The sequence below is a fragment of the Gymnogyps californianus genome, chromosome 5 (assembly GCF_018139145.2).
Source record: "Gymnogyps californianus isolate 813 chromosome 5, ASM1813914v2, whole genome shotgun sequence".
Lineage (NCBI taxonomy): Eukaryota > Metazoa > Chordata > Aves > Accipitriformes > Cathartidae > Gymnogyps > Gymnogyps californianus.
Window position 1 is genome coordinate 27,277,932 of NC_059475.1, and position 12,291 is coordinate 27,290,222.

Here is a 12,291-nt window from a genome sequence, read left to right on the forward strand (position 1 = left end):
CAGGCCTGCTGGCCTTGGGAACGCCCTCCCTCACAGCTCTCCTTCTCCTAGGGTGCAGCCAGCCCTTGCTGCACCCTGACATCGGCTCTCCTGGTATGACTGCCAGGACAGCTGCACCATGAATGGCACCAGGGAACTCAACTGGTTTAAAAATAGCTGTGAGGAAAAAGCTATCGGTTACTTTTACCTGAATTGATTCCCCAATACTGTTTGTGGGATCCCAGAAACGGGCATGTCGGCACAATTAAGGTAGCAGTGTAAGAGCAACAGACACCAGGGGCTACTTAAGACAAGACTGCTGCTAAGAATGAGCCCTGGCAGGCTGGATCAGGCTTCACTACCCAGTTCAGAAACTCGTATCAGAGTAGCTCAAATCAGATGTGTCAGCCAGAAGCCTCTCATCTTACTGTAAGGCAATGTGCCTCCCCTATCAGGTCTCACTCTGATCATGTAGTTAGAGCTTTGCTGATTCCCAGAATGCAAGACTTCATACCCCTGCAAAACCTGTAGGGGTTTTTCTGCAGGGTTTGTTTGCCCAAGAACTCAATTGTTCCTGATTGCATCTGTATGTCCCAAGACTTTATGGATCTTGCTAAGATCATGGGTCCTAGGTTCCCACTGCAATGAATTCTACAGTCTACCTTATGTATCTGGAAAATGTGGAAATGAGTGAAAGGAAAGCCTTTAAATTTAAACTGAAAGTTGTCTTGTCCAGATATTAGTACATTTAATTGTTTCTTTTAGTGACAAGCTGGTGCTACAAAGCAATCTCCTTTTGGAGGTAAGGAAATCCCAATCTGTTCCATCTCAGTAATACCATGCTAGTGATTAGCTTTTTTTGTTGTTGCCCTTCTGAACCTCTCATTGCTCTGCAGTCACTTTTTTTTGGCTAAAGCATGAAATGGGCTATGTGCCATTGACTTTTAGTTCAAAGCACAACCATATTTTTTCCTATTTTTCTTGCATTATACCTGAATGACTTTCTAGTCCCTTCCCTCCTGCTTCTAGGCAGGTAATATAGCACTTTAAGGCCCTGACACCACCTTTGGTCTGAAGTAACAACTTCCCTACCTTGATTACTGCACAGGATTAGGCAGTGCTGCTTGCTGCTCTTGAGAAGTCTCCAGCTGACTAAATTATTTCCAGGTCTGTTCACTTGTGCTAGTGTACCAGGCCTGGTGGCCTGAGCTCCAGCTGCTGCAGCAGGTGACGCCTGTAAGAGCTCATCTGAGCTGCTTCTCAGGTAGCAGCTGACCCAAGGCAGGTATTGCCTTCCCTGCTATTCTACAAAGCCCCTCTCTGTCCGGGCCCCCAGCAGCCCCCCAAGAGGAAGGGCGCAGCCAGTAATGCTCCCCGAGAGCCCTGCTGCATGCCTGCCTTGTGAAGGGGCTGAGGGAACACCGGGAACAGCCGTAGCTGACGGGGGTCTCGAGCGTGGAAGCGTCCCCGTTCGTGTTTAGACTCAGGAAGCGGTTTGCAGAGGACGATGCCGTGAAACCCGAGAAGCGGCGGGGCCGCCAGGCCGGAGCAGTGGAAGGGGTGATGGCGGGGCTAGCGCAGGGCGCCGAGGAGGGGCCCTGCCCCGAAACGCCCACCCTGAGGCCGGGGAAGGTGGGGTCTCCCGGCGAGCCGCCCCGCCGGGTGTGGCGGTTGGAGCGGTTAATGGCGGAGCGGCGCCGCGCCCCCGCTGTCATGGCGACGGGGCAGGTAGGGGCTGACCCCAGCGGGGATCCGTCCGCGGGCCAGTGTGGGCTCAGGCGGCACCCGTACTGCGGACCGACCCCCTGCGCCGATTGGGCCCGGCCGGCACCCGTCGCCGCAGTGGTGTCTGGGAAAGAGAGAGCATGGCGGCGGAGCCGAGCAAGACGGAAATCCAGACTCTCTTTAAGCGGCTCCGGGCAGCGCCGGCGAACAAGGTAGCGGGGCGGTGCCGGGCAGCCTCCCGCCCTTCCGAGACGGGCTGCTTCCCTGCGGCCGCGGTCTGGACTCGGGCGAGGCCCCGCTGGGCTCCGGGCCGCGCTGCGGCGGTGGGGCGGCCGGGTAGGGGGCTCCTGGGGCGCGGGGAGGGCCTGGGGAGAGCGGCCGGGGGACGGGGCCACTGGGTTGCGGCAGGGGGGGGAGAAACGGCAGAGCCGCCGGAGGCGCCTCCTCAGCCCGGCCGTTTCTCTGCCTTTGCTTTAGTCGTGCTTCGACTGCGGCGCCAAGAACCCGAGCTGGGCCAGCATCACCTACGGGGTCTTCCTGTGCATCGACTGCTCCGGCGTCCACAGGTCTCTGGGCGTGCACCTCAGCTTCATCAGGTGCGTGGCGGGGAGCTCCGGCCCGTGGGTGACCGCCTGGCAGGCCTGGAGCAGCTGTGCCTCGTTGGTGTGGGAACACGCAGGGACTCGGAGAGAAGCGTTATTACAGAGTAATTGCTTCGGGTTTTATGTGGTTTGCTCGCTGAAGGTTTTAGGTCACTCAGCCCTTCCAAAATGGAGTTTCTGAAGCACCTCAGTGCAACATTGACATGTTACATTCATACATTACCTTGCAGAAACACTGTCTGGACTCCAAATTGTAGAAGCTGGGAGGAGAGTGTGGTTTGTGAATCTTGCCAGTAAAGCAGCAATATGGAAGTCTTTCTTGTAATGCTGAGCAAGGCAAAAAGAGGAATATTATTTAATCTTTTCTGTATCAACCCAGTGAGGAAGATGGTGTTGGATTTTTCAGCCTATTGATCTTATTTTCAGTACTTGTAAAAGTTAGCATTTTAAGTAACAAAACTGTGACCTTTACTTATTCAGAGATAAGTTGAGTAACTGGTATGAGACATACTCTGTCACCTAGCTTCGTTGTTTTCTCAGTTGCTTTGTCATGTGTTCTGGCCTAATCTGTGGGACGGGCTGAATATGAGTCTTTCATATTGTGGTGAGATCACATGTAGAATGAAAGTTGTTGGCTGTGCTTTCCTAGCTCAAGCTCCGTCCTCTTAGGCAACACAAGTGAGAGGTCCTCTAAGTTTGGACACTGTTATTTGGTGTAAAGTTGAAACTGGTTTTTTTCCTCACTTTAAAAGTTCAAATTAATTTCTTATTTAGGCAAAGGAGTTACCAAGATGTTCTTTCCTCTTTTGCCTCCTATACTCTGGGATAGTAGTGGGATATTTGACCGTCCTAGCTCAGAGCTTGCTTTTGCATTTGGCATGCCTGCACATTATTAATAGAAATAATTTGTTCTCACACAGGTCCACAGAGTTGGATTCTAACTGGAACTGGTTCCAGCTGAGGTGTATGCAAGTGGGCAGCAATGCCAACGCGGTGAGGAGCCTCTGTAGGCATTTTACTTGCTTTCCATCTTGCTAATCCACATGCTCTGTTTCTTGTCCCTTTCCTCTGTGTGGCTTTCTGGGAACCAACCTCTCCATCTTTTCTGGAAATGTGTAATGAGGGGAGATGTTTGTCACTTGTGCTTGGAAGTCAGACTGTGACCTTTGAATGCATTGCTTTCTGATGTGCAGATTTGTTATTTCCTTACATCTCATTTAAATGACAAACGTAGTCCTCTTAAAGGAAAGGAATTTGTAACACTGATCAGTTTGAAAGCTCATGCTCAGCATTGTGACTCAGAAGCATCCTCCTGTGGAGGACAGGGATGGTTTTCTTAGCCCTCTGGGGCCTGGAGTGAGACTTATTGGAGAAAGGTGATCAATGAATGGTTGGTTCATGCTGTGTGCTCAGTATATCACCCCCTGTCTCTGGGAAGCTTCCTTTTTCTGTTGAGTTTGAGTTTTGTCTAATGCTTGCTTGAGTATGATCTAGCAGTCAGGAGACTGAATGTTCTTCTCTTTTCAGACTGCTTTCTTCCGCCAGCATGGCTGCACTACCACAGATGCCAACGCTAAGTATAATAGTCGAGCTGCCCAGATGTACAGGGAGAAGATCCGGCAGCTGGCAAGTGCTGCCATGGCCAAGTATGGCACTGATGTAAGTCTGAGCAGCTCTGTACTGTTAGACCTGTAGCGCTGGGTGCTGAGTCTTGTAGGAGATCATCTTTTTTCCCTCTCCTCTCTTCAGTTGCTTATAGATGGACTGAGTGGAGCCCCTGGGCACTCCCCTGACAAGAGTGATGCCGATTTCTTCATGGAGCACACACAGGTGAGAAGAACTGTCTAAACCAGACAGCCTTAACAGCTCTCAAATAGCCAGCTCTTCAGCCAGGAGCAGTCCCACTTAGTTTGGAAGGACTCTAAGTTGTGTACTCGTTCAGTACTAACATGGAAGAACTAAGATTCAGCCATCAGCCTGGGACATAGTCACAGATCTAAACAATCCCTCATGGGGCCTGTAATATCCATGTCCTTTGTTTTTGAGACCGTCTTTATTTTCAAGGAATACTCAGAGCTACCACCTACTCCCTGGAAAACGCTTTGTGTGCTGCGTTAATGCATAGTCTCTTTGTACAGTTAAAGCAAGAACTGGCTATTACTTTGAATTTCTGATTTAGTCAGCTTTTCAGTGCATAGACCCTGGTAAAGTGGATTTGAGCAACTGTTTGCACAATGCTAGGCAGACTTTCTCAAGTGAATAGAGTAATGTGAGAATTGTCTGTATGGAAATAAAGATGGTGGAAGCCGAGACTCCCCCCCCGCCCCGGGAAACTCATTCACACTCTTTCTCCCAGATTTAAGCTCATCTCCTTAACCTGGGAAGTCCTCACAGTAGCCAACTCTGATACTACTGTTGAGTGATGCTGTCATTCCTCCTGGCCTTCCATTCAGCTTAGCTTCTGGGCTTTTTCTTTAATTTTTGTCCCTGCTAAGGGAATGTGGACTTGTCCATATGTTATCTTATCTTCAATGAAGGTATAGTCTGGAGTTTGGAACACGTTTCCTTGGCCTAAAACTGAATACAAGTTACTAAACCTGAAGTAAGTTCAGGATTATTGGGTTCATTCATCTTCTGCAAATCACTGGAATGAGCATCTCCTTGCAGTCTTCCAGTACCTGGGATGTAGCAGATGCCAGCCAGAACCCTGCACAGTCTTCCCCGGAGGTGGAAAAAGCAGCAAAGTCATCAGAAGGCAGTGAAGTGTCGAGTGAGTTCCCTGCTGAATAATTTTCCCAAGAACCTGACTTCATTTCCAGGAGCATATACTTCTGTACCACGGTTGGAAGGGCTGAGCTTTTCCTTTGGTTCAGGCTTGAAGGAGTGGAAGCTCTGTGCACTCTCTGATGTTTAGTTAAATTAGTGGAGACTTCTAAAAACACTGCTCTGTTTGGGATCAGTTCTCCACTTTTCCTGAAATGCACACAAAACTGTGTTGGGGGTTAGCTGCCCTGTTTCCTTGCTTCCAGATATAATTATTTGTTTAAAGACTCTTTTCTGTCCTTTGAATTTGGTGGGTCTGAAAATGATCTACAAATATAAAGCAAAAAACTGTTTCTAGGGTGAATGACAAGGAAACCAAGAATCTGGGGGCACAGCTGTAATTTGAAACAGCTTTGTGTATTCCCCTGCAGAGTGTTTGCTTTCTTTTAATGTGTTAAGAACACTGCAGAGGGAGTAACTTGCTCTGTGGAGACGTAAAGTCGTGCTTCGGAAATTGCATGTTTCAAACTGTAACTTAGCTTGTTTGGGCTGGGGGCAGAGGAGGTAAAAGATGTAGTGGAACTGTGTGCATACTGAAAAGAAAGGGGTTGAGAATCTCTCTGCTGAATGTTCTCTTCTGTTTTTGTGCCCACAGATTCCAGCCAGGGCCCCTCTATTGACTTGTTGAGCACATCTCCTAAAGCTCCTCTAGGTAAGTAAGACTCTTCACTCTCTGTCACATCAGTCTTGCTCTTATACCTACTGTTCAGTAGTAAGCTCAGTGAAGCTGGAACTGCTGAGCCAATTTCCAGAACATCTAAAGGAGCTTATCTTCCTGTGGAGCCAGTACTGAGGATCTCCCTAAACCCCAAAACCAAGCCACGGTTTACTGGAGGTTTCCTCCTCCTTTGGATGATTGAGTTCAAAGCTGTCACCTTCCCAAAAGCTTGTTTTCATTTTTTGAGCTTTGGACAAAACCTGGCATTTGCATATCTATAACTTGGCTGATCAAGGCCACGTGGCTCTGTTGTTTGGTTTTTGGTTTGTTTTTTTTTTTCCCCAGAAGCTTTGGAGGCAATGAATTTTTAGCTTCCAGAGTAATAGGGATTTACATCTGATTCTCCCCTGCCATTACTGTCCTGGCTGCACACAGAGCATCTAGCTGGAGCTTCTTTCCTTCTTGAGAGTGTGCTCCTAGTTGTTGTGGTTTAACCCCAGCTGGCAACTAAGCACCACACAGCCACTCACTCACTCCCCCTCCCGGTGGGATGGGGGAGAGAATTGGAAGCGTAAAAGTGAGAAAACAACTCGTGGGTTGAGATAAAAACAGTTCAATAGGTAAAGCAAAAGCTGCGTACACAAGCAAAGCAAAACAAGGAATTAATTTACCAACTTCCCACCGGCAGGCAGGTGTTCAGCCATCTCCAGGAGAGCAGGGCTCCATCACGTGTAATGGTTACTTGGGAAGACCAACGCCATCACTCCGAACGTCCCCCCACTTCCTTCTTCTTCCCCCAGCTTTATATGCTGAGCATGACATCATATGGTATGGAATATCCCTTTGGTCAGCTGGGGTCAGCTGTCCCAGCTGTGTCTCCTCCCAACTTCTTGTGTACCCCCAGCCTACTCGCTGGTGGGGTGGGGTGAGGAGCAGAGGCGGCCTTGACTCTGTGTAAGCACTGCTCAGCAGTAACTAAAACACCTCTGTATTATCAACACTGTTTCCAGCACAAATCCAAAACATAGCCCCATACCAGCTACTGTGAAGAAAATTAACTCTATCCCAGCCAAAACCAGCATGCTAGCCCACAGTGGGTTCATCCTAGGTGGAAAGCCTGTGTCCTTAAGTGTCTATTCATTCCCCGTGTTTTATGTCTCTTCCTCAGACATGTCCATGTATCTGTCAACACAAGGGCCTGCTCCTGCCAGAGGTAACTGGCTAACAGCTGGCCTGCGCTGGCTGCTTGTGACAACTCCGCCTGCCCCTTCTGTGACTCTGCCTTCAACTCTTTAACTTTAGCTTCCTGTGCTTGGAGGGAGAGAATGAGCCAAAGCTTACATGTATCGTGTTGGGATCTAAACCAGCTATTCCATATCTGGAAGGGATCTTATTGACATTTCTGTTAAATGTTTCCTGACAGTAATAAAAAAAACCCCAAACAACCCCAAATCAAGTGTTAGGAACAGTGAGCTGAAAAAGTCTTGGATAGCATGAATGTTTTGAACCCTCCTATTTCAAAAACTTATGGTAAGACTAGAAAAGATACAGGAAAGGCTGTCAAGAATGATCTAAAGTATGGGTTGACAAAAGTCATGTGAGTGTAGAAAGTAAGGAGAAACTTCTGTGGAAGAAAAGCCCAACAAGGGCGATAAAAGATTTTTGGAGCTACATGTTGGAAGCTGGGGAAATGTCCTGGGCAGTCCCTCTCTGTTTGCTTTGTTCTTACACTTTTCCCCAGGCATCTGCTGCTTGGCTGGACCTTGGCTGGTTTTACAAGTGTGGCATGCTTCATGCCCTCAGTGACAGGTTCCTGGTGCAAGGTGTTGGGGAACCTGTTGCTTTTACAGCTCGCTGCACTTTAGGTCCATTTTGTCGTTTGTCTGTTCATATAAACATGACTTTAGGGTTCTTGCTTCTTTGTCCCTAAGGCATTGGTGAGGCATTGACCTTCATATGGCTCTGAAGCTGCATTTTCTTGGATTTATGTATGGAATAAATCTAGTCTTTCTCTACCTACCCTGATCCCTACTGGATAGGGTCACCAGCTGCATGATGCTTGGAGGAGCTATTCAAAGGTCTTAATTCACTTACAAGTTTCTCCAGCAATGGACATGCTTCTCTAGGCCACCAGCCTGCAATTGTGGAGCTTCTAAGTGCATCTTTCTTGGCTGGGTAAAGTCACCCAGGCTTCTGATGTGAAGCTGCATGGTGTGCCCTGGACTCTATAGCAGCTGGACTGTGGTGGATGTTTGTGTGGGTTGCTGACTAATTTTGGCTTCTTAAATTAATTTCACTTCTGCTTATTTGCTGCTTTCCTCCTCTTGCAGAACTTAAATCCTCTCTCATTGGAAAGAAGAAGCCAGGAGCTGCCAAGAAAGGGGTATGTCTGAGCTCTTTTATAGAGAGGAGGTAGAGCATGTCTCGTATTACTGCCATCCTTTCCCTGGCCCTTGCTTTCTGCCCTTGACAAAGCTGCGTACTGAGAGATCCATTTGGAGAAGGGAGAGCTTTGATTATATCACTGCTTATTTTGAAAGATAGCTTGCATATTAATGGACAAAAACAATTAGGTTTTGGATCGTTACTCATTATGGTCTGAAGTGTATGTGGCTGATCTCTTAGCACTGGCTACTGGTGGGTTAACTCTTGGGTGTTCTTCCATACTCTGTTGGTAGCTCTATTGGGCCTGTATGTTGTGACTATACAGGGAGACTGAAGGCCTGATCAGGGCAGCAACGAGTAGGATTCTGGTTTTCTTCTACGATGAACAATCTAGAGTGAAGAAATCGCAATGTTTTGGTTTTGTTTTTCAAAGTTGGGTGCAAAAAAAGGTCTTGGAGCCCAGAAAGTGAGCAGCCAGAGCTTCAGTGAGATTGAGCGGCAAGCCCAGGTGGCAGAGCAGCTGAGGGAGCAGCAGGCAGTGGAGTCCAGGAAACAAGCTGAGGAGTCCATGTAAGTGCCCTGTTTGGGCTGAATACCTTGCATACGTAAGGCAGAAGTAATATGAGGTTAATGCTGTTCACCCTAGGACCACCTGATGTGAGTACAGAACATGCTGCATGATAGGATGAGCAGTAGCTATAAGCTGATATGGCCCTTACAGTAGGGCACAAGTTATACTGTCATATTTTATTCAAATTAGCATCCCTGGAAGAGTTTAAGGAGTAGATATGGAAATATTTTGTGTTTCTGTTGACCTTTGGACAGGACTGAAAAAGGCAAAGGCTGAACTGGATGGGGCATTATGTCAGAGGGCGGGCTGCAATGCTTACAGTAACGAAATCATGGTTAGCCAAAAAAGAGTTGAATCCCAGTGGAGGTGAGATGGGAAGACAAGCAGTAGCTTCTATGCAAGGATTTTTGGCAGAGCTGTTGTGGAAATGGGTGTTTTGATGGGTTGTCAGGGTTACTCTCCCCCTTGCCCCTCCACAGCATGGGCTCTGGGGGAGGGTAATGAGCTGGTACCCACCACAGCTCTTTTCTTTAGAGTCACCTCAATGCGACTGGCTTATCAGGAACTGCAGCTCAATCGGAAGAAGGAAGAGAAGAAACTTCAGAACCTTGAAGGGAAGAAGCGTGAACAAGCAGAGAGGCTGGGCATGGGCTTGGTGTCCAGAAGGTACTTGGCTGTGGATGGCATAGGACAGACAGGTGCCTTGGAAACAACCTGCTCTGGAGAAGTTTCCTGAAGGCAGTAGCTTGCTGTTCTTCTAACAGATAAGGAGCCGATTTAAAGTGCTCATATGCTGGACTATGTCTAAAAATGCTTCAGGCCCCGGAAGGAATGGGCACTCTGTTCAGAGGTTCTAGTTCTCATTTGAGCTTTTCCAAAGATGTATGTGGCCTGTCAGTGTCTAGCCCTAGAGCCCTGCTGCTTGACAGATGTCCCCCTGCAGAATACTTCCCTTAAGAAGGTAGCTCAAGACTTCTGAGGGAGTCAGGATAAGCTAGATAAGTGGTGAAGGGGGCTGGCATCCCACAACTCTCCCTCAAGAGTTGTGGCACCTGCCCTGCCTGTGAAGGCCAGATTCAGTTTTGAGGCAGACTGGTGGTAGGGGCGGGATGCTGTCAGACCCATCGGCCCTGACTGCCTGTTTGTTGTGCTAGTTCTGTTTCACACTCGGTGATGTCCGAGATGCAAGTAATTGAGCAGGAGACGCCACTGGCTGCAAAATCTTCGCGCTCCCAATTGGACTTGTTTGAAGATGCTGGAGGCTTCACATCTGGACCCCCCAAGTAAGACTTAGCTTCAGTGTAGTCTTTGGCTTATTCCTGAATTTAATGTCTGGCCTAAATTACCTATTTTTGGTACCTAGGTACAAATATAATCCCTTCTCATTCGAAGATGCATTTGGCTCACGATGGGAAACGGACTCTTCATGGGGTATGGACAAAGAAGAGGAACCTGAGGTGACCATTTCCAGTATTCGGCCAGTTTCAGAGAGGTAAAGCGCCTGCCACTGCTACTGTGCCTTCCTTGTGCGTGGGACAAAGGGATACGTCTAGGAGCTGTGGAGAGAGATGCTGCTGTGTTATGACAGGAGCCTTGTGCTGCACAAGATAACTTGCATGGACAAGCCCAAGAAAAAAGGGCCTTGAGTGAAAGAGGTTTGGGCACTTCTTTGCCTATCATGTCCCTAACTTTGATACAGCCTTTATGGTCATCAAGTGCTGGCTGTCCTGAGGTGAGGAGAGAACCCTGATGGTAGCTAGCACTTGAGGATTTGTTGCTTTCCTTTGATCACATGGGGTCTGAGAGAGAAGTCTGTTTCTTTACTGTGTTGGTGAGCTTAAGCTGAGATGTCTCCTCTCTTGTTTCCTCAGACCCACCAGTAGGCGGGAGACAGAGAACAGGACATCTGTTGTGGAATCCAACGAAGCTCGGCAGAAGTTTGCAGGGGCTAAAGCTATCTCTTCAGATATGTTCTTTGGGCGGGAGGCAGACACTGAGGTAGATGCATTCTGCAGTGCTTAAGCTGGTACAGCTCCAGCTTAATCTCCTGTTTACTCAGGTCCTACTTTGTTCCCTTCCTTTATAACATTTTTGTTTTGTTTTCTGCTGCAGTATGAAGCGAGATCCCGACTGCAGCAGCTCTCAGGCAGCAGTGCCATCAGCTCTGCAGACCTGTTTGGAGAGGCTGAGAATGTGCACTCAGGTTTGTTAGCACTCTGTGGGTTGAGGAAGGGGGCAGCTTTGGAGGACCTAGACTGGAGGGGGTCAGGGTGCTCTCTGGAGCTGGGGGACTGTGGGCTAACTCCTGCTGGTTCTCGTAGGTGGCGTGTCAATTGGAAATGTCCTGCCTGCAGCTGACATTGCACAGTTCAAGCAAGGAGTGAAATCAGTTGCTGGCAAGATGGCTGTCCTAGCCAATGGGGTGATGAACTCCCTCCAGGTGAGGTTACACTGTGGCACATTCCGACAGGCTATCGTCATGCTCAGGGACTTTCACCATATCCTGGCTTCTGCTGGAATTATCATTGTTTTCTCAAATTATGTGGAAAGTCCCAGGTAGAGACCTGTCTTTTGTAGCTGATGACTATACTACAATAGGTGAGCAATTCCGGGTGGCCAGTGAAGTCTGCTTGGCCAATGTTACTCTCCTGCTGGACAGGATACCTTGTTATGTCAGATATGCCTTTTCCCACAAATCCCAGGCAGAACTTAAAAAGTTAAGGCCATTTTACTTCCTGCCTTTGCATGATGTCCTCTCTAGGTAACCTCGCACTGCATTCCAATCCCAAACACCCCAAGACCTTGTTATCTATCTCTGGAGTTTGCCTGAAGTGTTGTAGCGTGGTGTCTTGGTGTGTTTCCTCCCCAGGATCGTTATGGCTCATATTGATGACCCAGGGACTGCAACTCCAAGGGAAGCCAGCAAGAGGCACTGATGCCACCTTTGCCTGGAGTAAACTCTGCAGGATTGTCTTAGTTTGTCTGGGGTGGGTGGGGAGGGGAGAAGGTAAGCAGACGGGTTCAGGACATGGCTGTGCCCAGGATGCTTTCCAAATATCTCTGGATTCCACTCTATTAAAATTCAGTGTGCCCTCATACCCACTGCTATCTACTAGCCAGTGGAGACAGGCCTTCTTACAGGGTTAACCTTACTGCTGCAAAAGATAAGACTCCTGGGCTGCCCTCATCAGTGCTCCTGTCCTTCTTGGCCCATACCTTAGTTCACCAAGTGACAGAGGAAAGGGGAATGCTATTTTTCTGAACATCATGTTACCTGGTTCCCACGGATGTGACTTTTTTTTTTTTTTGTTCTGCTCAGTGCTCCCTATCCATGGTGCTGTGGAGTCCTCTGTATTTGCAAGGTCTGACTTTTACCATGGGATAATCCTTTTTACTGTCTTGTAAATCAGCATATATTGATGCAGGAGGAAAAAATCAAACAAAGCAAAGATTATTTTTTTAGCTTCTAATTACATCAACAGCAAAAAAGGCCCAGGTAAAGAAATACAGTAAAGATATTTACTGGATCCCTGGTTATTTTGTTGCCC

The 12,291-nt window shown here is 48.2% G+C and overlaps 1 protein-coding gene across 2 annotated transcripts; it reads left to right on the forward strand.

Annotated features, from left to right (window-relative positions):
• The first annotated feature begins 1,781 nt into the window (after positions 1-1,781).
• On the forward strand, positions 1,782-11,725 carry ARFGAP2 (ADP ribosylation factor GTPase activating protein 2). 2 transcript variants are annotated; one of them, XM_050897193.1, is made up of 17 exons: positions 1,782-1,916; positions 2,182-2,300; positions 3,227-3,299; positions 3,834-3,965; positions 4,056-4,136; positions 4,974-5,076; positions 5,725-5,781; positions 6,956-7,000; positions 8,118-8,170; positions 8,606-8,742; positions 9,278-9,409; positions 9,898-10,026; positions 10,107-10,235; positions 10,615-10,741; positions 10,856-10,946; positions 11,065-11,183; positions 11,613-11,725. In XM_050897193.1, the coding sequence occupies exons 1-17, from the start codon at positions 1,845-1,847 to the stop codon at positions 11,631-11,633; spliced, it is 1,620 nt and encodes a 539-aa protein (XP_050753150.1). In that variant the 5' UTR covers positions 1,782-1,844; the 3' UTR covers positions 11,634-11,725. The 2 variants fall into 2 exon arrangements, with proteins under 2 accessions (XP_050753150.1, XP_050753151.1); XM_050897194.1 differs by lacking the exon at positions 6,956-7,000.
• Positions 11,726-12,291: the final 566 nt, after the last annotated feature.

Excerpts from the sequence above, each read along its gene's own strand:
- ARFGAP2 (XM_050897193.1), top strand. The coding sequence starts at position 1,845 with ATGGCGGCGGAGCCGAGCAAGACGGAAATCCAGACTCTCTTTAAGCGG. Across the intron at positions 8,743-9,277 it reads AAACAAGCTGAGGAGTCCAT|AGTCACCTCAATGCGACTGG; the intron begins GTAAGTGCCCTG and ends TCTTTTCTTTAG. Across the intron at positions 11,184-11,612 it reads GGGTGATGAACTCCCTCCAG|GATCGTTATGGCTCATATTG; the intron begins GTGAGGTTACAC and ends TTTCCTCCCCAG.